This window comes from Caenorhabditis elegans, chromosome IV (assembly GCF_000002985.6).
Source record: "Caenorhabditis elegans chromosome IV".
NCBI lineage: Eukaryota > Metazoa > Nematoda > Chromadorea > Rhabditida > Rhabditidae > Caenorhabditis > Caenorhabditis elegans.
The window spans coordinates 5,913,892-5,934,257 of NC_003282.8; the positions used below are offsets into that span (position 1 = coordinate 5,913,892).

Here is a 20,366-nt window from a genome sequence, read left to right on the forward strand (position 1 = left end):
TAAATGAAAACGGAAGTAAGATTGATCTTTCCTCATGGGTTCAGAAACGATCATATCATTTTACTATAGAGCTGTGCGGAAAATTTTTATTTGAGGAAACTTACAAAATGGTTCATCTCTAAATGATAAATTCACATTTTGGATCAAAAAATAAATATAGAAATGTAAAAAACTGGTTTTTTAAATTTGAAAATTAATCGTAATGTATTTGTGGATATGTAGCTTTGCAAAAAAATCGGTTCCAAAGATCAAAACATTTTAATTTTCTACAAACAGGAAATGTCATTTCAACAACTGATAACGTATTCAAAATTGAAATGAACTCACATTAAAACTTACTGAAACATAGTTTTTCATGTAGTCTTGGAATTAGAATTTTTCCGCAGCGAATTTGCAATAAAAATGACATTTCAAAAAATAGCAACCTAATTTTATAATATTTGTTAATTTTCACATATATTTTTAACTGTTTCAGTAAAGTTACGAATGAAAGTGCATTATGTTTCTTGGCTTATTGTTAGATTGATTTTATATTCCAAATTTAAAACTAAAAACGTAACAGTAAAGCAAGCTCTTCTAAATTGAAAAAGATTTAAAAAATTCCCTTTCTAACTATTCATTTTAATTAGAGACAGCAGCAATATGAATTCAAATCAGATAATAAATGAAAAAGCAGCAATATGAATATGGCTCAATGAAAGTTATTGTAACACGAAAAATGCAAAATTTTAACATTTAAAGTGGAGTACAATTCTTTGGAGGTACCCAATTTTTTCCTTACTTCTTACACAATTCTAAATTAATCTATATTTTTTAATCTGATTCCGTAGAAAAATTTTATAATAATTTTGAAAAATAAACTCCAAACAGCATTGATCTTTTGGCAAAAATAGGTTTCTTGCTGAAAACAAACAAATTTGTAACTTCTTTTCTAATAGCGGTCACTAGAAAATGAATACACATTAATTTTGTTACGTTTGCGTTGGTGCCGCCTCATATTATCTTGAAATTCAGTCAAAAATATTGGAAAATAAAAACCCTGTTTCATTTCCTTTTCAAAAGTATTTTTGCGGAGTGGATTTTTGATAAGACGTTAATTTTTTGTTAATTTTCACATAAAATTTCAACTGTTTCAGTAAGGTTATAAATAAATGGGTGATTTTTTCATGATGCAAGAACACAAGAATATGTATATGGCCCATTGAAAGTTATTGTAACGCTAACAAGAGTAACTTGTTTCAAAAAGAAAACCAATACTCATTGATTTTAAAATTCTCAACAGATTCGGCTTAGAAGTTTATGGCTCGCCTTTCAAAATGTTAAACTGCTCGAGAAGAACATTTTGTACCAAATTGGATCAAATTGAGCACATGCACACAGAGCATAAGATAAAAAGGGACTCGTTGATGAGAAAATAGAAAAGTGCCAAAAAAAGTGCCGTTGTCGTTTTTGCCGTTTCCTTCTCCCTCTACTCCGTCCAGTGCTAACGAGTTAGGGACGACAAATGCGATTTGAGCTCTCTTTTGCTCTTGCGCGTCCGCTCCGATGCTCTCTTCATCTTCGCTTTTTTGTGTGTATGTGCTTGACAAAAAAAGAGAAGAAAAAGGGCAGTTTAAATGATGATGAACGGAGGACGATTTTATGGAATAAGGTGGTAAAGAGAGGAAGTAAACTGCCAGCGGCGGGTGGAAAGAACAAAAAATTAGCATTTGTGATGAAGGAGAAGGAAAAAGTTTGAAGGAATGCACGAAGATGGATTAGTTTTATGAGTTTTGAAGTTTGGTATATGTGTTTTTTCAGGAACCCCAAGGAGAAATGAATGAGGGAGAAGTGGACTAGGTAATTTGTATTCTGACACGACTCTCCATCTATTTTATAAGGTTGGAAGAAGCAGAAAAACCTTGTAAAACTGAATTTGTGCATCTCAAAACTAGAATTTAGTAAAATTGTAAGGGGAACTGATATTTATGCTCGCTTTTTGATATTTTAGGAATTAATATCACTCCAGGCTTTAAGTCTGAAATAAGCCCAATTTATTGCCCCCGGAAAACGCCCTTCAAAGAAAATAAATGTGGAACTGAAAAAACAGAAGGCCGGGCAGTTTTACTGATGGAAACTGATGCAATGTATGGCCATGGAAAAAATCAAAAAATTTCCGATTTTTTCAGTTTTTTTTTTAATTGTTTTGATGTTTTTCAGAAAAACTCGAATATTGAAAAAGGGAAAATCGAAAAGGGATTTTCGGAGTTTTTTTTCGATGATTCGTTTTGTATGTATTTATCAAAAATATGTCGATTTATTCTCCTGTTATTTTCTTTTAAAGATTTCCTTAGCATGGCGACCACTAAATAAAAAGATCCTACAATCTTCAAAGCACAAGATGAGTCTAATCTTTCGCCAGCAAATCGGAAGATGTCTATCGACACTGAAAGATCTCCATGAAGAAGCACAAGACGACATTGAAAATGTTGTGGAAATCCGGAAAGGACCGATCGATGCTCTATTCGGAACAATCTTCGATATTGTCGACCTCGCAGAGAGAACAATCACTGAATCAAATCGCATTGAGCAACACTCGACAAAATGGAAACTCCGGTTCGATTCCGACTCATCCGAAAAAGAAGTTATGAGAACTTACAAAAAGCAGCACGGTGATTTTGAAATTGAATTGAACAAGACAAAATAAGTACGTTTTCAACTTCACAAGATGTACAAAAAATACGTGGAGTTCAAATTCATATCAATTCTGCTACTACCAATTCCAACACCACAATTCATATGTCAACTCAATCTGTTATTCCCTTATATTCAAGTCAATCTCCAAATCAGCTGATTTTTCAAAGTAACTGTAAAAATTACAATAAATTTACCAACTCTCAACCCAATATCTCTTCAAAAACTAAAAATTCGAATTTTCTCAAACTACAGTAAGCTAAGATTGTAAAAAATGTGCAAATCGGGCAGATTTCACGATGTTATCCGATTTTTTGTGAACTCGAAAACACAAATCCCCTTATTTTTCGATGTTTTTTGTGTTCTCTTCTGCAGCTGCCGTTCCTCGTTATTCGGATGATCTTTTCTAGTTCAAAACATGATTGAAAAACTCGATTCAAGTGGTTTTCCAGCTGCTGATATGACAAAGAACACATTGAATTATAGAACCGAAAACAATCTAAGTAGGCACAAAAACGCCTGTCTGCCTTCCAGGCTACCTACGTCTTCCATAATTGCATGCACAGCACGTGAGCATTTGTCTCATATTTTCTTTGATTTTACAACAAGTTTATTTTTTTGAGACGATAATGGTGATTTAAGCGTGTGAAATTTTTTGATTTGTCAATAATTGACAGCGTGAAACTGTAAACAAAATTCAAAAATTCTTTGTTTTTTAACGTGAAAAAAAGATCCGTGTACTTAATTTGTTCCGACATTCCACGTAACTCTTTAAATAAATCAATATTTATTGATTTATTGATTACCAATGCCCGGACGACTTTCGACAATTGAAGAGAAAACTGAAACTTCCACTGGAGCAATTTCAACAACTTCCAACACAACAAACAGGTTTATCTTTTTTCACTGTTTCTTATTTGTTTCATATTTTGAAACAGTTTTTAATGCAATTATTAATGTTGTAATAGCTACTCGGAAATAATCAGAAAATAAATTATTTCCTGGGTGTGAATCTTAAAATCTCTTCTACAAACTATATAGTTTCCAACTTGCAGTGGCGCAGAAATGGATTCAAAAATGCATCAAGCGGTACGTGCCTGCCAAATCGGAGAAATTCAAACCGTTCGATTTCTGTTGAATGGACATGTTTCGGCTAATGAATTCGATCACGAAGGATGTGGACTTCTTCATTGGGCTGCAATTAATAATAAATTGGATATTATTCAACTGTACGTTTTCAGAAGATGGGATTATTTTTCAAACCATTCAGAGTTTGAAAACTGCAACCATTGAAATATTCAAAATTCTTTTAGTAAATTCCAAGATTTTAAAACGTTATTTGTTTGATTTTGACTTATTTCTGTTCGAACTTTCAGTGCTCCACAATAAGTATTTTCAAAAATGTTAGTAATTTTTCATTTTGTATTTGCAAATTTCCACTGTTTCATTTCCACCATATTATCATCTTAACTTTAATTGTTCCATTAAGCTCAGAATAATTGTTGAATATTAAAAAAAAAACACCATTGGGACTGTCCCATATGTGCACCGTAATTCATTTCTTTTTGAAGCAACTTGTCTAAAAGCGACAAAATAAAATAATTTCGAGTTATTTTTTGTTCTGAGAAGATTAATAATCTTCCAGGCTGCTTTCACATCGCGCTGACATTAATTTAATTGGAGGAAATATGAAATCGACACCTCTTCACTGGGCCTGTTATAATTCACAATTTGGAGCAGTCATGGCTCTTGTCAAGGTACTGTTCTGTTAGTTTGTAAAGGATATTGTAAAGAGTTTGAAGTGGTGATGATTTAATTTATTTCCAACATTGAAAAAAAGTTATCTTGTTAAGTTAAGTTAGAAGAAGATTTTTTTTCTCAGAATGGCGCAGATCCAACAATTAAAAATATAAACGGCGAGACTCCTCTTCACTTGGCTGCCTGCACTGGAAACTTTATTATAATTGCTTATTTGCTCGTAAAATTTGATAATATCAAAGATACGAGAGATAATTTAGGTGAGGTTTTGGGAAAAAAATCTACTGTTTCAATATGCCAATAGATACAGAATGGAATATAGATTACTGATGCTGTGTTTTTCTCTCTCTGAACAGAAATATATTTTCGGACAACACATTCTAAAATTATTTTTTAAATTGACAAAAATTATACACTATTTCATGTTTTTGACATATTGAGCCAAAATCTAAAGTTACAATATGTGTGCGTCGCATCGAATTATTAACCATTTATACGCATTTTACAGTTTTACATACCATAATAAATTCCAGGTCGTTCGGCACTTATGATGGCTGCTGATAAGAGTTTCGGACTATTTCCTATTCGTATATTCACAAAAGTTGATGCATATCTTGACTTCACTGATGATGAGAAGGGGAATACTGCTCTTCATATTTTAGCTGCTCGTCAGAATTTGAAAGGAGTTGTTGAGCTGATTTGTTCTGGAGCAGATGACACGAAAACCGATAACAATGGGGTTTCAGCACGTGATTTGATGGACAACAAATTCCGAAATCTAGTTGACAGTGAGCAGTGTAAAATGTCTTCATAAAATGAAAAAAAGAGTTTTCAGAGCAAGTGACAGCTCGAAATATTTGTGAACTGGGTACAATTTGTGAAAAGGTTACCTCTCGCTGGTTCCTTGGCCAATTTTTTACTGCAACCATTTCAGGTTATTTAGCTTTTTATTTCACCATTAAAGATTGTGAACTTTTCTCACTTTTTTTCAATATATTCTAAAAACTTATTGTATAATATTTCCAGGTGTAATGATTGGTGCAGCAACTGGTCTATATTTTCTCACAAACTTCTGGGTGGTCTTGGGTGGACTTGCTTTGACAGCTTTATTGCTTTTTATTTTGGTACAAAGAAGACAAATGGATCAATTTGGATGTCTTCCAGTCACTTATATCTTTTGGATGGGAATTGCTGAATTTGCATTGTTGTGAGTCTCAAAAAACAATTTGAAACCGTTTGAAACAGTAATAATTTTAAAAACCTCCTAGCTTTAAAGTTAGTTCGCCTATGCGTCTTTGTCTGCATTTGGCGTAATACTTTTCAATAGATGTTTGTAAATTCACTCAGCTTATTAACTTTGAAAATTTGACCAAAAATAACGAAGAATCAGGTATAAGTTGGCAGTAGGCGCAGGTGTAGGCACGAGGCATGAGTAGGACTAATCGGCAAGCCTACAGTCAAAACCTATTTTCACTTCTGGAATTATTTCAACTATTCAATAAAACCAAAAATTCAGAATTTTCAATTCAAATGGATTGGTTCATTGGTCGGTTCTGATTTTTGTCTGCTCAATTTGGGTTATTTCAGCATCGTTTTATTGGATGTAAGTCACAAAATCATAGATTTTCTAAATAAAATTAGTCTGATTACGGTGAAAGTTATATCAAATCTTACATACCAAAAAGTTTCGTAACATTTGTAATACATTATTATTTTTGGGAATTAAAAACTAATCTGTTCGAAAATCTAATAAAACCTATATGAAACAGTATTTTTTTCAGAATGTTTACAACAATTTTAAGAATTGATTACATTGATTTCAGCTTGATCCTAACAAATCCCGGTGTCCTTCCTCGTTCTACAACTCCGTTCAAAGATTTCATCAAAGATCTGGAAGAGAAACAAATCGATAGATACTGTTTTACTTGTTGGATTCCAAAGACTTCATCCTCTCATCATTGCTCTCAATGTGACAAATGTGTCGATGGATTTGATCATCATTGTCCATGGATTCACAAATGTGTCTATCGGAAGAATCTTCGAGCTTTCGTGTTTTTCTGTCTTACAATCTTCATGTTTCACGTGTTCTACGTTCTATTGTTGTTGTACATGATTGGTGCCTCCATGAATGCATCCGGATTCGGTAAGTCAGTTTTAGAACAAGCTACTGCCAAAAATGGTTATAAATATCCAAATTTTTGCATAAATTTAGATAGACTCTGTATTTTGTTTTGTACATTCTCAGTACATTTTCGTAAAACCCATAAAGTTGCCAGAAGAAGGAGGCAAGTTGTTGAATTCGGCTGATTATTATCTGTCAATTTTTGAGGCATTAAATAATTATTTCCAACCAGACTTTTTTTTGACGCGCATTTTCAAAAATCTTGATTTAGAAAACCGGCAAAGTGTAATAAAAGCTCCAAAATTCATACAAATAGGCATCAGGTAGGCGTCTAGGTAGGAAGGCGTCTGAAGAACGTTGCACAAAAAATTGAAAGATTTGTGAAGTTCTGTGCTAACTAGTAAGTTAACGTAGACGGAAAGTTACTATCGGTTTTTAGTTTTACGATGTTAAAATGAGAACATGAAACATATGAAACATGCGATTTCAAATTTCTACTGTTTCAACTAGTTGCTATAAAATCTCGTGTCACGAACACGATAACTTTATTCGGAAATCATTTTTTCAGAACAAACCCTAAACGACCATGGTTTGATGGTAATCAGTCTCATCCTCGCAATCCCTCATGTTTTCGGAGCCGGAGCCATCACTTGTACTCAATTCTCACAAATTTCTCGTCATGTCTCTACCATCGAGATTATTCGGAAACAAAGACTCCAGAGAAATTCTAGTGAAAAGTTTGTAATTATCAAAAAGTTTGATAAATATTTTTGGCGTTTTATTCAGGACCATAACATCGCCAGAACATAATCCATGGGAATACAAACAAAGTGTGAAGACTAGAATTCGAAATGTGTGTAATCTATTGGCATTTGACAAGTTTGGAGATGGAGAAGAAATTGATGAAGGACATGGATCATCTTCATTCGAAACATCGTCTTCATATTTCTAAAACTTCCATTTTTAAATAGACTGTTCGTTAAGTTGTATGATTTAATTGATATTGACTAGAGCATCTTCATAGTTCCAATTTGTCTTGAATTCTTTCTCGAATCTCATTTTTCAAACGAGTTTTTGTATTCCACTTTTGATTTTTTCGTCCATTTTTGTAAAAAATTTTTATGATCGGTCCACTAATAAATGAAACTGATTATTTTCCGCTTATTGCCAACATAGACTTTCATGAAAAAGTTATTCCACTTACATGAGAAATGCGAAACAGTATGCAATATTATTTAAGCATTATGTCTGAAAATTGAAAACGTCTCCACGTACTTACTATAAATTGAAAAACTGATAATTCATCTAAATATTTCATGATTGTTTTCAGTTTTTCAAAAAAAAAATTGAAAGGGCAAAATTATTTTGAGATCCCGCACTAGTGAATAACAAAGAGGCCTAAATTAATTTAGCCTGATAACGTAAAAGTTAAAACACCAAAAATAATTCTTGCAAAATTGAAAAATAATAAAACTTTAGTGAAATTTTGAAGTTATATTCAAGCACAGAAAATCCCCATGTAAACTAAACATTGAATTAAAAATTAGCTATTCATCTGCTGTTAATGCAGGTGAAGCTGTAAAAATTTTTGATTTTTCTCAATTCCATAATTTTTTTGGAATTTTGTATAAATTATCATTTGAGAATAAGGGATTTTTTAGAGTATTTTAGAGTTTGTTCAAGCACAGAAAAACGCTATCAAAACGACTCATGGATTAACACACTAGTTATTCATCTACTGTTAATGCCAATGTTGAAGCTGTGAAAAAATTCTATTTCGATCCGCTTCTAGTATATCTTGCTAAAATTGAACTTTACCAGACCACTTTTAACAAACAAACTAGATCTTATAATATATTCATCAAAACTTTCTACAGTTTCTGCCACAGTAATAGAAAAAATATGGATTTCGATTCCATCTTCTCCAATTGATCATCCTGTGATGTCTTCCCTCACTCAGTAAGAATATAGTTTCAAGAGACACAGAAGGATCGGCGCTCAAGTGGAAACGAGTAGAAATTGATACTCAATGAGAGAGGAGCCCTTGTCGGCGGATCTCTTTGTTCATTGTCTGCGTCTTCTCGTCTTCCACACTCTATCTCTCATTTGTTACGGTCTGCCGCCTTCCGATTTACCACAAAAGACATGATACATGTCGAAATGGTTCATGTCATGATTTGTGGTAGTTAAATTAGAACTAATCGGCATTTCACACCATTTCGATCGACGGTTTCAGCTCCTTTATAATTTTCATAAATTGTGTTCAGAATACTTCATCACTTCCTTCTCCACCTGTGATGAATATTTTATCTTTATCAATGTCTTCTTTCCAAACCTTTTGACATTTTTCCGGGGAAAAAACTTGATAACTCAGCAGCCATTCGCTGAAGCTCTAAATTTTGCCTAAAATCAAAATTTTAAAGTTTATTCTATCTAATTTTTTGAAAAATCTCTGAGAATATGACAAACAAATAATTGTTCTTATAATGATTGCAGTTGTTTGGAGGGACCGACACCGTGCGGGTCTACATTTTATAATCGATCTTGAAGCATGTATCTCTAGCCGTTTTCATAGAAATATATTTACAATTAGTAACGTTGTTCATTAAAAAATGATTTTTCGCAAAACTTATCAGTTTTCTGTCTAGCTTATTTTGAATTTTGGAAAATTCATTTGAAAAAACCAAAAAAGTAAACATATTTTTTTAGGTTACGAAATTCCTGTTTCACTATTTCAACTTTTTGATATAGCCTAGGTAGATATACGATGTTCTGATAGGTAACGTGTAGGCGATGCAGCAGTGTTCAACGCGAGAAAGATCAGAAAAATAGATTAGCCACGTTTGATTGACACCTTCGAATTTTGCGGGGAGTGGGAGAGACTGTCCACGTTGGAGTGATTGGTGGGATATTTAGAAATATGGAGATGGGTGGAAAGGGGGAAGAGTGATGAGTTTCTAATTGGGTCATCAGTTTCTAAAGTTGTTTCAGGATTTTTGGAAATTTTAGATTTTTACTGTTTCATGATGTTGGTAAACTTTGCGTGAGTTATAACATAACGTTGAAAATCGACTAAATCTGCCGATAAATAGAAAAATAACAAGAAGTGAGTGCCCAGCAATTTTATCACAAAATTGAAGGGCAAAAATACATTTCAAAAAACTCTCAGAAGCTTTTCTACAGTCTTATGCTGGCATCATGACCCATTTCAAAAACTAAATCAAATTTCCAAAAAACAAATTATGCCTACTTCAAGCTTTAGTTTTTTATGCCATTTTTCACTTTCCTATGAAATAGTTGGCTACATTTTTCGCAGAGTTGATTTTTAAAAACGGGTCGAAATTCTATAATCTGCACAGATCTTACTTTTAATATTCCTTCAAAAAATGTTTTCCTCCAAAAAAAATATTCTAAACGTTCAAATATTTTTTAAATGTTATAATAAAAAAGCAGTTAAGAGATTTTCGCAGCCAACTAAGTTTGTCGGAAATTTTTTTTCTCTGTTTCGTCTTTCAATTAAATAATTCAAAAATTTTTTCGAACAATTGCACATAAGTTCTTGGATTTTGAAAATGAAATCTGATATTGAAAATAAGGTGTCGATTTTTCTCATTAATATTATCGTAATTTGACAAGAAAAATCGAATTCTATGGTTAATTTTCTGAATATTTGTTATTTTCCATTTTTCTATTTTTTTTATGGAAACGCCGGAATCAACTATCAAAAATCGAGAGGGGGACGTTCTCAATAACATCCTGACAATGAGTGAATGAATATAAAAACGTTCAATATTCATTCAAATAAATGCCTTCTTCCAAAAAAAAACAATTTACGATCTTCCCGAAGATGGTAATTCCCCGTTCGTCCTTCAACACACCATTTCATCGTTTTTCTCAATATCACTGTTATTGATTCCTTCCAAATTGGTGATTCGAATCTATTTCATCACCAATCACCTTTATCTTTTTCTATCATCTCTCTATCTTCCGCCTTTCTCAAGTACTGTTTCTTTATTTCTTTGCTTTTGATATTCATTGATATCAAGTGATGAGTCAACGTAGAAAGTATGTTTATCCAATTAGTGACTAAGATTATGTTCCCTTTTAATATTATAAGAAGTGATGACAAGACATCATACTTTGCATTTTTTGGTTCTGTCTTGGATTTGACATAATGGAAAAATCACATGTCTATCAACTTTTTGGCTATATTAATAACTGAAAACTTTGCAAAATTACTTTCAAATAGTCATTATATTTTATTCAATTAATTCAATTTAAATTCTTTTTTCTTTTTCAACGTTCCACCGTTTCACCCGGTTTTCAAATTTCGTTTCAAAATGGAACAAAACAATCTTTTCTTCTTATATGCCTGACACTCAAATAGATAACATTCATCAATTTGAGGAAGAACTGATACAAAAAACTGTTTTTTCTCAGACAGAATTTAAATTTTTTTCCATAAGTCTTTTCCTTTAGCCTTTTAGCCTTAGCCTTTTCGAAAATTTCTCTCACGAACCAAACGTTTACAGTTTTACAACTTTGTTTTTAAAAACATTTTCAATCAACAAATGAGTAATAGCAAGTAAGTTGATGTTCAAATTTTTCCAAGTTTTCTAGAATTTAAAATATTGTTGCAACTTCAACTTCTAAGAAATTTTCAAATTTTGTATCATAAACCTTAATTTCAAATGTTTTACCGTTTTATTAAGGTTTCAAAATGCATTTCTATGAGGAGCAATGATATTTTGTAAATTCGTAGCTTATTTCATTAGTTATAAAACTGCATTATTAATAATTTTTTATGCAAACTGTATGAACTGAAGTTGGGTGGAAGCTTAATTCTCGCGAACTTACTGGAAGATTTCTTTACAAAATACAAATTTTAGAAATTTTGCAAAATTACTGTTTCACAGGTTTAATATAGAATTCGTTAAATTTTATCTGCACATTACGATATTGAAAAATGTTGATTTCACAATTAGATTAATTTTTCTTTGACAGCTTCGCCAAGTTATTATATTACGTGTCTAATTATTCACCTATTCGGTTATCGATGATTTATAATTAATTTCTATGTGCTTTTGCCTACCCTCACAACTTAAAATTTAGTGAAACCAGAGCTTCAATATTTCAATGCTCGTATGCTCCAAAAGAAGACAAAGACAAAGTGTTTTTGAGACGCGGGACATCTAACATCTCTCTAGGAAAGAGCAAAATGAAATGTCATGTCCCTTCTGTGCTTCAATCCATAAAAGTGTATGTCTCTCCTTCTCTCAAATGGTCCCTTTCCATAACTCTTCTCTTTCGTCGCCTTCTTGACACTCTCAGCTCCATCCACTTGTTGCTCATAGAGGAAACAAATATTGAATGTGTAATTGTACTGCATGTTCTTACTCACTTATTCACTTGCATGCAGTTTCATCACTTTTTTATGTTCAACTGTTGACCTCACAAGCATGATTTTGAATGGATTTGTGTCTTTTTTATTTTCAGCCAAACCACGTGAGATTTGTTTTTTTTTCCTAAAAAATAATAGCCAAAAATTATTTTAAAAATTATATCTTTAGAAATACAACATAACGTGTTTTGGAATTTATATATTTGTTCCAGTATTATTAGAAACACAACTAACTTATAATATCTATCTGTAAATTTTTTTATTAAAAAAAATTCGGTGTTAATAAGAAGTGAGCAGTATGCTACTTAGGAAGTTTTCACATTTTTACTCAATTCAAGATTACCTAAGCCTGTCTTGTGCCCATTTTGTGATCAGATATGGTCTTTTTTTTGTTTTTTCTTCCATTAATAGTGAGACCGAAAAGTTAAAAAAAAACACACACACAATTTTTTCACATCAAATTTTAATGTTCGCCTTCTAACTGTAGTACATTTTTAAAGCTTCACTTTGCAGTTAAACCTGAGTTTTCTGCTCAAAAGCTTTACGGTTTCAATATGAATTTAAAAATATATACTTTTTTGCTTTTTTCAATAGTCAGAAAGCTATCGGTATAAGTTTTAGTTCAAAATTATCATCTTCTATGTATAAGCCGTGTATGCAATCACCGTGTAGGCATGAATGCAGGTAAGACTAAAGACATGAGTCCTACTGTTCCAAGATTACCATGAAATAGTTAGCAACTTTATGTGGAATTTTTGAAACAGTTATTTTTTAAATTTTTTTTTTAAATTTTTTTAAAAATATTTTGTCAAAAAAAAATATTTAAAAAACCTTAACCTAAAAGTATCGTTGACCACTTTCACTGATTTGTACAACAAACCATACTCGAAATATCATCAAGAGAGAGTATACATTAACAAAAGCGGGGATACGGGAATGTCCTTCAACTCCCGCGTGTGTCCATTCATGGCAATGATGATGAACCACTACTGTCCTTCTCCGTGAAAAAAAAGAAGAAAATAGGTAAACTAATTGAGATGTACACCCCTACATACACATACACTTTATTCCCGTGCAAACCCTCTAATTATCTGCCTAATTCGGCAGATTCTCACCACCTGTCTCGATTTTCTCTGCGTCTCTTGTTTTTATACATCTTATAGTCTTTCTTTTTCTTCTAGATGTCATAGAAAATCCAATAATCGTTAAAATACGACTTTTCTTCCGTTTCAAACAATCCACTTTAAAATCGATAAAAATGATTGGAAATAACACTTTTCCTAATATTTTTCCAGCTGCTTCTCTACCCGATTCTCTGCGTCTCTTCATTCCCACCAATCTTTTGTTTTCTCGAATTCTGATTTCCTTTTATTTCCCACACACACTCATACCTTTTGTTCATCATCACATATTTATGTTAATCCTTCTTTCGACAATTTGTAGTTCGTATAAATTTCATAATCTCTACTGACCAGATGATGAATAGGTTTTAGGTTGAATCTATAAATATCACCGTTTCACTAGTTTTTCAAATGTTCAGTGTTAAAGGTTCAGTCTAATCAGATGAATACATATGTATCTTTTTTCAAAACATTTTGAAACGACAAAAATTATCATTGACATGCTAAATCGATCTATTCTAAATTGTATTCAATGAACTCATGCAAATCAGTTCTAAATCAATAGCCAAGTTATGTATTTGCAAAATGTTCAACATTACCGACCTTCCCAGCTTGAAACTCAGATGACTCCAGAAACAGAAATTACACATATTTTTAACTTTTTTCCCCTTTTCGTATTCTAACTATAATTTTTTTTGGGGGTTTTATCAAATTTATTCATTGCTTCTCGTTGAGATATTCCACTTTTCGTTTGTGAACTTTATCTGGCTGAAACTATGGAATCCATTTTTATCTTTGAAGGATATGTTTAAATAATAAGACACAAAATAGGCATAACCTACAATCGATTTAAAAATTTGAATTTTCCACTGTTTCAATAGTGTTATATACCTCCTGTCTTTTTTGCACTTGTTAATAATTGTGAACTCCTTTTCATTTCCATTTTCTCTTCATAAACCATTCCAACTATATTTGGTGCTCCCCAATTTTTCTATTTTCTAGTTGTCGCATCGTTTCGTCAATTTCTAATTGAATTTGGAAGAAGGAGCCGGCAGTTTCTTCCGAGACGTTGCTCTTGCATGTCAAGTGAAAACCAATGTCAGGCTCAATTTCCCGCATCTTATGCTTCTCCTACTCTCTCTTTGTATCGTCAGCTTTCTTTCATAAGATGGCCTATATTTATGTAGGGATATTTTGAAATTTTTGTAGAATATGATGACGTCATTGTGGGATTTTCCTGGACTAACATGTTTTGTACTTGAGTTAGGTAAGATTGAATTAAGTAACATAATAAATTTTGTTGTTTGAAAATATGAACAAATTGAAACTGTAGAAGTTACGAATGTTAGATTTTAAAAAAGTATTTTGAGAATGACCCAGAAACTAATTTAAAAAATGTTCAATTTTGATTTTAGCCTAAAGTTTTTACTAAAAATCTATATTTTTGAACAGGTGAAGTTTAATAAAAAAACTATGTGCGCATACATTGACGGCTAGTTTTTTTTTGCCGAAACACCTTTTGTAAAACTTGTAAAGGCTGTGACAATTGAACATTAAAAAATTTAATAAATAATTTTCTGTTTCAACTTTTCTGTAAAAATAAAATAATCTAAACAGGTTTACTTTAATCTCTAATTGCGTTTCAGTTAGATCATTGTTTAAAAAAAAAAGTGTGAAATATTAGATCCCGTACCTGCAGGTGAAATTAAATTTTCAATACAGTTTTCTACTTTCGAGATTAGCTTTCTACTGAAATTTAGCACTAATTCAGCACATTGAATCAATATTGAAAAATTGTTCGAAAAATGTTACTGTTTCAAATTAAAGAAATATTGAATCATATTTTATTAAACAGTATTTAAATGCTTTATTTCAATCTCAATTTCAATTCAAAGGATGAGCTTTGCATCTAAAGTTTTATTTTTAAAAACAATTTCAGTGATCTTTCAAAAATTTTAATATTCCAAAAAATTTTGCTTGTCACTTCCTTTCAAATTTTAAAACCAATAAGGTTAATTAGAATTCCATTCCTATCAAATCTTCAAAAACTTCAACTCCCACTATATCTATTAATCCAAAATGTTCCTGTTTCACCCAGCTCATGAAGTAAATCTCAGATTTTCAGATTGATTCTAACAGTTTTCTTTGGATTTAAAAGATTATTCCTTTTTGAAAAAAGAACACATCTGGTGTCCATCTGTTAATGTCGCAAACCAAGAAACAATATCAGAGAGGGGGTCATATTGAAGAGATTATGAGAAGCAGAGAAATAAATTTGCGTGTTTGTTTCTGTTCGCGCAACTTCTAGCAGCTTCAAGTTAACAGTTTTCTTTTTAGGATTTTTTTTTTGAAATTTTCTGAAATTAAAATAAATACGGTTTCTGTTACCTGTTATTTTTAATTATTAATAGGATAATTGATAAGGTTACGATAATCGAATCCCAATTGACACCCCTATATTTTTGCTCCAACTTGTAATAGTTGTCTCGAAAAGAATTTTTCAAAATTCAAACTCAAATTCCTACCGTAACCCAAAATGACTCATTTATTTTCTGATTCTTCATCTAAACATACACTACCGTTTCCTACCTAACCCAAAAATTTCGCAATTTTATAGAACTTTTTGAAAAGAAAAGATGCTCAACACAGTACAACACAATACAATTGGGGCGGGAAGATGTGTTTGTGCTCGCGATTATATTTCGCGCGTCTCTCTGGAAACATCGGAGAATCTTCTCACTTTGTACCATCTTTTTCTCTGCGTCTCAACCATTTCTACAGTATTTTCGGATGAGATGCTCTTCGATATAAATGCATTCATTTAAACTTTGGCGGTTCTAGCTTTGAAATCATTTTGAAACACCACTTTTTGTAAGTTGAGTCACAATTTGATAAAATTACAGTTTCAAGTTTTTAGCTTATTTTAATTTATTTTTAGATCTGAAGTATAATTGAAAAGTTCTTAACAAGTTGTATATTTAAAAAATTTTAGAGTGTACAAAAAATTGTAGTTAGCATTTTTATAGTTTTTTGGCAATTTGACAGACAGTGGCAATTACTTTGACAATTAACCGCTAACGTTGACTGAAAAGTTTGACAGAAAATGTTACCCTTATTTAGGACTAGTTAACTGGGAATTTTCCTGTCCAGTTTATTTTACACAACTTGCGAGAATCATTTTAAAGTTTTGGATTTACCACTAACATGTAAGACTTAAAAACATTTATAGCTAAGTTTGTTTGTTTGGAAAATTAACAAACGCCCAATTTTTGACACTTACTGTTTCATATAGTTTTCTTAACATCTTCTCATTAATAGAAAATGTTTTTTCAACGATATTTTTATTTTATATTTACTGCCATTGACAATCTATTTGTTTGTATTTCAACTAACTAGTAGGATGACTTAATGTGTTCAAACGTTTATAACGTGTTTTCGAATAACTTATTCCCCAGTGCTCTGAAACATTTATGGTTCAGGATTTTAATTTTCTAAACCAACGAGTTTACAAATTTGCACTGTTTTGCAACCAAAATTCTACTGTTTCAACTAGTTTTCTTAACACCTCCTTATTATCGTTTTCTCCAATTGCGATGCTTCTCCATGTTGCTTAATCCTTCTTTTCTTACTCCTCAGCTTCTTCCCTGGATTTTCTCACCTGCTTCTTCTAATTTCCAGACTGCAAGCATGAGCCGTGGCTACTATCGTACCGAAGAGGAAATCGTACAAGGTATGAATAAATGCTTACCCTTTTCAATGTGAACTAAAAAACAAAAGAAGAGAAGCCACCCCCCAAAATGGGGGAAACGAATAACGGAAATTTGATCGATTTTGCCGTTTTTGTATGCGTGTGTGTGTGTGTTTCACTGTGCAAATATTGTGAATGGAATATATGGCTTAACTTCTGCATGATTTGTTGTAGTTTTTGAACAACTTTTTAAAAAAATATTTACTCAACAAAAAAATACTGTTTCAAAAATTCAATAAACTTCTTCCGAAAACTCTTTGCGCCGGTGGTAAACTTTCATTCAATTTAATTTGAAAATAAACTTATCAACCTGTCCCGTGCAATTTATCTGCCCCCCTTCAAGATTTGTGTTGTTGGATAATCGAACAACATTACACTGGCGAAATTCTATCCGACTACTCACTTGTTTCATGTTTCAGTTGCTCAATTTAAAATTGTCAAGTTTTATATTTTTACAATTAGATCATTTGGGATATTGAAAAATTTTGACGAATTTGATGTTTTTTTCCGCAAAAACTTTAAAAGTTTATGTGCATCTTTGCACACCTTCGATGCTTGGTGTGAAGGTGCTTTGGAATTTTGAAATTTAAATCTTAACTTTGAGTTTTCTATTTTTTGCACTTCGTAGTTCCATCATTTTTTTATTGAATATTTAAATTTTTACAAAACTTAAAGAAATGCCGAAACAGTAAAAAACAACTATGAAAAAAATTGAAACTAAAACACGGTTTGGCATAGATTGAATTTTGTCTGTTTAAATATATTCAAACGTGGTCAATTTAAATAATCCGCCATTTTTGTTTCTAATAAATCCTCAAACATTTATGTTTATTTCCCGTGACCCTTTCCACGTCTATCCAACTCTTTAGATTTTGTTTGTTTCTTCTCACATTTTCTCAAAAATGCGTGTTCCAGACAAAGTCCTTCACCGTGATCCTGGAATAATCGAGGAGAACTACGCTTCGAAGCCCCCATCACGAAGATCTTCTTCTAATACGAATCCTGATAGTCTTGTCAATCAAAAACACGCTCAACCACTTCCATCTCCACTTCATTCTCCTGTTAAAAGTGTTACCGGATCTTCGAAAAATCAGTCACCGAGTGAGTTTTTTTTAATGAAAAAAAAAATTAAATTATATGTTTAAACCGGATGGAACAATCACTTTTAAAAAAATCTTCCAAATCTTATAACAAATGTGAAACTGTTCACGATTTTTCCGCACTTGCCAAACCTATCCGTAAGGAAATCTACGAAAAAATTCCCGTTTCACCTACAGTATTTCAGTCTGCATTTTTCAATTCTTCTAATGCGAATCCTTTTCCTTTCTTTTCAAGTTCATGTTTTCATTTACAGAAATGGCACCAGTTCGTTCGAATTCTCGTGGATCTTCTGCATCTTCCGAAGAAGACATTGGAACCCGTTCATTCTCGATTTCAGTGCTCAAAGATTCCGGAACAAAAGTGGAAATTATGCTGAAAGCACATGGGCTCAGAAAGAAGAAGGGATTTATTAATTCTCTAGTCACTGTTTTCAAAAAGGTATGATTTGGGGAAACGTTGTATTGTTATAATATTGCTCCCATTCTTTATGAAACTAGTTGAAACATTTTTTAATTTTTCCAATTTTTTAATTTGAAAACTTTCAGCCCAGCCAACCATCTCGCTTGTTGTCGAATGGAAAATTCACAGAATTTGTGCTCACCGAGCATGCTCTCCGATTCCTTCTCGAAGTGAAAACTGACAAAAAGAAGAAGAAGGGAAATGGAAATCGATTGGATACTTTCCTGTGCGAAGTCAAGAGATTTCCGAGTGATGTTAACCCAGATAGTGCTGAATTTGAGGTAGGTTACTGAGTGAATACATTAAATGTTGCTAGGTGAGGCCTACCTCACGCCTGCCTGCCTAGTTGTTAGGTATTTTTGTATGCACAAGGCAGGCGCAGGTCGCCTGGTAGGATGTGTTTGCGACTATTTGCGAGGATCTGGTATTTCCTGAATTTTCAACATAAACACCACTTGCAATAATACCTGCAATATTAAATCAGTCTCTGCGCCTACTTTGAAAAGATAATGAAACAGGAGCTGTGATGTTCATTTGAAAAAAGAACAATCTTGAATATCGCCCTTATAAATTTTCCTCTAATCATAGAATATTGTTGATAATGTTACATCATTGTTTTATGTTAGCAGCATTAAATGTTTAAAATATTATAATCGTGGTATTTGCTCGAAAAACTTAAACAATTAATATTATTTAAGTAATTCAAAATTATCTATATTCCAGGTCCTCGAGCCAGCCTCCGGAGAAGCCTTCATCCTTCTCACACTGATAAAGACTGGAAATCTCTCAACGAACTGGAAGGAATTCCTGGATACTCATGGAACTCTCGATGTCTCTACGATTTGAATTTTTTCCTTTTTTGAAACTCTCTACTCTTTTTCTTTTTCTCAAACGTGCATACGGTTTGCTACACTGAATTTGAATTTTAATAATGCTTATAATCATAATTATCGCTGTTCTGTTTCACAAAAAGTTCCTCATTCCAAAAAATAAACATATGATTTGTATAATGCAATTTTTTGTGCACGAGTTATTAAATAATTTAAAAACTGAATTATGAAAAACAATAATACATTAAAGAAAAACCTTTAAAAAGCGTATTGCATGCATTGCATAAATTAAAATTTGAAGATTTACCAAATTCATAACAGTATTACTAGTTTCAATAACCAATTCAAACTGAATATCTGCAAATTTTTTCATAAGCTTGAGGTACCGAATATTCAAATTATCAAATGATTTTCCCCATAAAAACTACCGTAACCCAATCCTTTATTCTCAAATTGCATATAAATAGAGCACGATACAGGAATATTTATAATGAAATAATATCATGAAGTCATTAAAATTATTTTGTCTGTATGTTTGATATCTACAGTAACCGGCAACATTGTTGGAAGCGTTAAAAAATAAATTAGCACTTGTCAGCAAAAGGAATATTGGTAAGTTTTCTTCGTTTTAATTTTATGAACTCATTGAAACATTGTTTTTTTAGAAAATTAAAGAACTTATGGCAATGATCTAAAAAATAAAATCGGTGAGAGTTCTATAATAGAACTCATAATATAAATAATTTTCCAGCAATTGTACCATGTATAAATTTATCCGTGAACAATCGTTTGGCACGTCAGAGGTATATTTGAAGTCGATATTTGTATTTGTACTCAGATGTGATAATTAAAAATAAGATATCATGTGACACATCTACTACGAATAAATAGTTTTTCATTAAAATTACCCGGTTTTGAACTATTTCTTAATGCACGAGAAAAAGTTTGAATGATATTTTTTAAAAATTGTAGAACATGAAAGCCGAGCGTTGTGTTTTTTTCAACATTTTGCTATGAATATTATTTTAGTTTATCAAAAACTTTAATCAAAAAGAAATATAACAGCAAATTTCTAACAGACCTAATTTCATTAAATTAACATTGTAAAACACTCAAAATCCTGTTGTACCAAAAATAATTTACAATATTATTT

The 20,366-nt window shown here is 31.8% G+C and overlaps 2 protein-coding genes and 64 non-coding genes across 67 annotated transcripts; 46 read left to right on the plus strand and 20 right to left on the minus strand.

Moving 5' to 3' along the window:
* Positions 1-279: 279 nt before the first annotated feature.
* 21ur-9503 lies at positions 280-300 on the minus strand. Its single transcript, NR_054913.1, has one exon.
* Positions 301-511: 211 nt separating this feature from the next.
* On the plus strand, positions 512-532 carry 21ur-816. Its single transcript, NR_054914.1, has one exon.
* Positions 533-648: 116 nt separating this feature from the next.
* 21ur-9486 lies at positions 649-669 on the plus strand. The gene has a single exon (NR_054915.1).
* 21ur-4318 lies at positions 655-675 on the minus strand. The gene has a single exon (NR_054916.1).
* Positions 676-1,086: 411 nt separating this feature from the next.
* 21ur-13642 lies at positions 1,087-1,107 on the plus strand. Its single transcript, NR_054917.1, has one exon.
* Positions 1,108-1,173: 66 nt separating this feature from the next.
* Positions 1,174-1,194, plus strand: 21ur-15691. The gene has a single exon (NR_054918.1).
* A 234-nt stretch (positions 1,195-1,428) lies between these two features.
* H32C10.95 lies at positions 1,429-1,560 on the minus strand. Its single transcript, NR_054919.1, has one exon. It is a non-coding gene; the product is annotated as an Unclassified non-coding RNA H32C10.95 (non-coding RNA).
* A 1,175-nt stretch (positions 1,561-2,735) lies between these two features.
* Positions 2,736-2,756, plus strand: 21ur-11656. Its single transcript, NR_054920.1, has one exon.
* A 537-nt stretch (positions 2,757-3,293) lies between these two features.
* 21ur-2287 lies at positions 3,294-3,314 on the minus strand. Its single transcript, NR_054921.1, has one exon.
* A 120-nt stretch (positions 3,315-3,434) lies between these two features.
* dhhc-13 (Palmitoyltransferase) lies at positions 3,435-7,707 on the plus strand. Its single transcript, NM_068488.3, has 11 exons — positions 3,435-3,564; positions 3,729-3,902; positions 4,319-4,430; positions 4,556-4,691; positions 4,965-5,219; positions 5,267-5,365; positions 5,458-5,638; positions 5,948-6,034; positions 6,255-6,574; positions 7,122-7,290; positions 7,340-7,707. Exons 1-11 carry the CDS (start codon positions 3,482-3,484, stop codon positions 7,503-7,505), a joined length of 1,782 nt encoding a protein of 593 aa, NP_500889.2. The 5' UTR covers positions 3,435-3,481; the 3' UTR covers positions 7,506-7,707.
* On the plus strand, positions 3,625-3,645 carry 21ur-10146. The gene has a single exon (NR_054922.1).
* On the plus strand, positions 3,627-3,647 carry 21ur-14598. Its single transcript, NR_054923.1, has one exon.
* On the plus strand, positions 3,628-3,648 carry 21ur-12502. The gene has a single exon (NR_054924.1).
* On the plus strand, positions 4,159-4,179 carry 21ur-2541. Its single transcript, NR_054925.1, has one exon.
* Positions 4,413-4,433, minus strand: 21ur-11229. Its single transcript, NR_054926.1, has one exon.
* 21ur-5128 lies at positions 4,762-4,782 on the plus strand. Its single transcript, NR_054927.1, has one exon.
* 21ur-4088 lies at positions 4,892-4,912 on the plus strand. The gene has a single exon (NR_054928.1).
* On the plus strand, positions 4,983-5,003 carry 21ur-4771. The gene has a single exon (NR_054929.1).
* 21ur-8472 lies at positions 6,718-6,738 on the minus strand. The gene has a single exon (NR_054930.1).
* Positions 6,726-6,746, plus strand: 21ur-5543. Its single transcript, NR_054931.1, has one exon.
* 21ur-82 lies at positions 6,958-6,978 on the minus strand. The gene has a single exon (NR_054932.1).
* A 2-nt stretch (positions 7,708-7,709) lies between the features above and the next one.
* On the minus strand, positions 7,710-7,730 carry 21ur-3078. Its single transcript, NR_054933.1, has one exon.
* A 517-nt stretch (positions 7,731-8,247) lies between these two features.
* Positions 8,248-8,268, minus strand: 21ur-4005. Its single transcript, NR_054934.1, has one exon.
* Positions 8,269-8,548: 280 nt separating this feature from the next.
* Positions 8,549-8,697, plus strand: H32C10.96. The gene has a single exon (NR_054935.1). It is a non-coding gene; the product is annotated as an Unclassified non-coding RNA H32C10.96 (non-coding RNA).
* A 128-nt stretch (positions 8,698-8,825) lies between these two features.
* On the plus strand, positions 8,826-8,846 carry 21ur-10599. The gene has a single exon (NR_054936.1).
* A 475-nt stretch (positions 8,847-9,321) lies between these two features.
* Positions 9,322-9,342, plus strand: 21ur-10325. The gene has a single exon (NR_054937.1).
* Positions 9,330-9,350, plus strand: 21ur-5246. The gene has a single exon (NR_054938.1).
* A 265-nt stretch (positions 9,351-9,615) lies between these two features.
* 21ur-2021 lies at positions 9,616-9,636 on the plus strand. Its single transcript, NR_054939.1, has one exon.
* A 462-nt stretch (positions 9,637-10,098) lies between these two features.
* On the plus strand, positions 10,099-10,119 carry 21ur-6160. Its single transcript, NR_054940.1, has one exon.
* 21ur-10348 lies at positions 10,100-10,120 on the plus strand. Its single transcript, NR_054941.1, has one exon.
* A 787-nt stretch (positions 10,121-10,907) lies between these two features.
* Positions 10,908-10,928, plus strand: 21ur-100. The gene has a single exon (NR_054942.1).
* A 200-nt stretch (positions 10,929-11,128) lies between these two features.
* On the plus strand, positions 11,129-11,149 carry 21ur-11277. Its single transcript, NR_054943.1, has one exon.
* Positions 11,150-11,297: 148 nt separating this feature from the next.
* On the plus strand, positions 11,298-11,318 carry 21ur-12379. The gene has a single exon (NR_054944.1).
* A 187-nt stretch (positions 11,319-11,505) lies between these two features.
* 21ur-3611 lies at positions 11,506-11,526 on the plus strand. The gene has a single exon (NR_054945.1).
* Positions 11,527-11,598: 72 nt separating this feature from the next.
* Positions 11,599-11,619, plus strand: 21ur-12958. The gene has a single exon (NR_054946.1).
* 21ur-6304 lies at positions 11,600-11,620 on the plus strand. The gene has a single exon (NR_054947.1).
* Positions 11,621-12,016: 396 nt separating this feature from the next.
* On the plus strand, positions 12,017-12,037 carry 21ur-6877. The gene has a single exon (NR_054948.1).
* A 508-nt stretch (positions 12,038-12,545) lies between these two features.
* 21ur-8397 lies at positions 12,546-12,566 on the plus strand. The gene has a single exon (NR_054949.1).
* Positions 12,567-12,652: 86 nt separating this feature from the next.
* Positions 12,653-12,673, minus strand: 21ur-9021. Its single transcript, NR_054950.1, has one exon.
* Positions 12,674-13,491: 818 nt separating this feature from the next.
* On the minus strand, positions 13,492-13,512 carry 21ur-13559. Its single transcript, NR_054951.1, has one exon.
* Positions 13,493-13,513, minus strand: 21ur-13066. Its single transcript, NR_054952.1, has one exon.
* 21ur-5956 lies at positions 13,514-13,534 on the plus strand. Its single transcript, NR_054953.1, has one exon.
* A 457-nt stretch (positions 13,535-13,991) lies between these two features.
* On the plus strand, positions 13,992-14,012 carry 21ur-126. The gene has a single exon (NR_054954.1).
* Positions 14,013-14,069: 57 nt separating this feature from the next.
* H32C10.97 lies at positions 14,070-14,195 on the plus strand. The gene has a single exon (NR_054955.1). It is a non-coding gene; the product is annotated as an Unclassified non-coding RNA H32C10.97 (non-coding RNA).
* Positions 14,196-14,339: 144 nt separating this feature from the next.
* On the minus strand, positions 14,340-14,360 carry 21ur-640. Its single transcript, NR_054956.1, has one exon.
* Positions 14,361-14,698: 338 nt separating this feature from the next.
* On the plus strand, positions 14,699-14,719 carry 21ur-7583. The gene has a single exon (NR_054957.1).
* A 333-nt stretch (positions 14,720-15,052) lies between these two features.
* On the plus strand, positions 15,053-15,073 carry 21ur-14161. The gene has a single exon (NR_054958.1).
* A 132-nt stretch (positions 15,074-15,205) lies between these two features.
* On the plus strand, positions 15,206-15,226 carry 21ur-7455. The gene has a single exon (NR_054959.1).
* 21ur-11627 lies at positions 15,207-15,227 on the plus strand. Its single transcript, NR_054960.1, has one exon.
* Positions 15,228-15,495: 268 nt separating this feature from the next.
* On the plus strand, positions 15,496-15,516 carry 21ur-6936. The gene has a single exon (NR_054961.1).
* Positions 15,517-16,021: 505 nt separating this feature from the next.
* Positions 16,022-16,042, plus strand: 21ur-15284. Its single transcript, NR_054962.1, has one exon.
* A 358-nt stretch (positions 16,043-16,400) lies between these two features.
* Positions 16,401-16,421, plus strand: 21ur-11829. The gene has a single exon (NR_054963.1).
* Positions 16,422-16,663: 242 nt separating this feature from the next.
* On the plus strand, positions 16,664-16,684 carry 21ur-1204. The gene has a single exon (NR_054964.1).
* A 69-nt stretch (positions 16,685-16,753) lies between these two features.
* Positions 16,754-19,435, plus strand: lin-33 (Ras-associating domain-containing protein; the record flags this gene model as incomplete). 2 transcript variants are annotated; one of them, NM_068489.5, is made up of 5 exons in its annotated part: positions 16,754-16,805; positions 17,739-17,924; positions 18,178-18,362; positions 18,470-18,664; positions 19,107-19,435. In NM_068489.5, the coding sequence occupies 5 exons, from the start codon at positions 16,763-16,765 to the stop codon at positions 19,227-19,229; spliced, it is 732 nt and encodes a 243-aa protein (NP_500890.1). In that variant the 3' UTR covers positions 19,230-19,435. The 2 variants fall into 2 exon arrangements, with proteins under 2 accessions (NP_500890.1, NP_001368368.1); NM_001380247.1 differs by lacking the exons at positions 16,754-16,805; positions 17,739-17,924 and having other exon boundaries at positions 18,180-18,362; positions 19,107-19,390.
* 21ur-6565 lies at positions 17,090-17,110 on the plus strand. The gene has a single exon (NR_054965.1).
* 21ur-10305 lies at positions 17,282-17,302 on the plus strand. Its single transcript, NR_054966.1, has one exon.
* Positions 17,447-17,467, minus strand: 21ur-6836. The gene has a single exon (NR_054967.1).
* Positions 17,934-18,080, minus strand: H32C10.99. Its single transcript, NR_054968.1, has one exon. It is a non-coding gene; the product is annotated as an Unclassified non-coding RNA H32C10.99 (non-coding RNA).
* 21ur-5766 lies at positions 17,962-17,982 on the minus strand. Its single transcript, NR_054969.1, has one exon.
* On the plus strand, positions 18,132-18,152 carry 21ur-7653. The gene has a single exon (NR_054970.1).
* Positions 18,835-18,855, minus strand: 21ur-1248. Its single transcript, NR_054971.1, has one exon.
* Positions 19,032-19,052, plus strand: 21ur-6555. Its single transcript, NR_054972.1, has one exon.
* Positions 19,436-19,624: 189 nt separating the features above from the next.
* Positions 19,625-19,645, minus strand: 21ur-15372. Its single transcript, NR_054973.1, has one exon.
* Positions 19,646-19,801: 156 nt separating this feature from the next.
* Positions 19,802-19,822, minus strand: 21ur-9328. The gene has a single exon (NR_054974.1).
* A 344-nt stretch (positions 19,823-20,166) lies between these two features.
* 21ur-11677 lies at positions 20,167-20,187 on the plus strand. Its single transcript, NR_054975.1, has one exon.
* A 25-nt stretch (positions 20,188-20,212) lies between these two features.
* On the minus strand, positions 20,213-20,233 carry 21ur-12407. The gene has a single exon (NR_054976.1).
* Positions 20,234-20,366: the final 133 nt, after the last annotated feature.

Excerpts from the sequence above, each read along its gene's own strand:
- dhhc-13 (NM_068488.3), top strand. The coding sequence starts at position 3,482 with ATGCCCGGACGACTTTCGACAATTGAAGAGAAAACTGAAACTTCCACT. Across the intron at positions 4,431-4,555 it reads CAGTCATGGCTCTTGTCAAG|AATGGCGCAGATCCAACAAT; the intron begins GTACTGTTCTGT and ends TTTTTTTCTCAG. Across the intron at positions 6,035-6,254 it reads TCAGCATCGTTTTATTGGAT|CTTGATCCTAACAAATCCCG; the intron begins GTAAGTCACAAA and ends CATTGATTTCAG.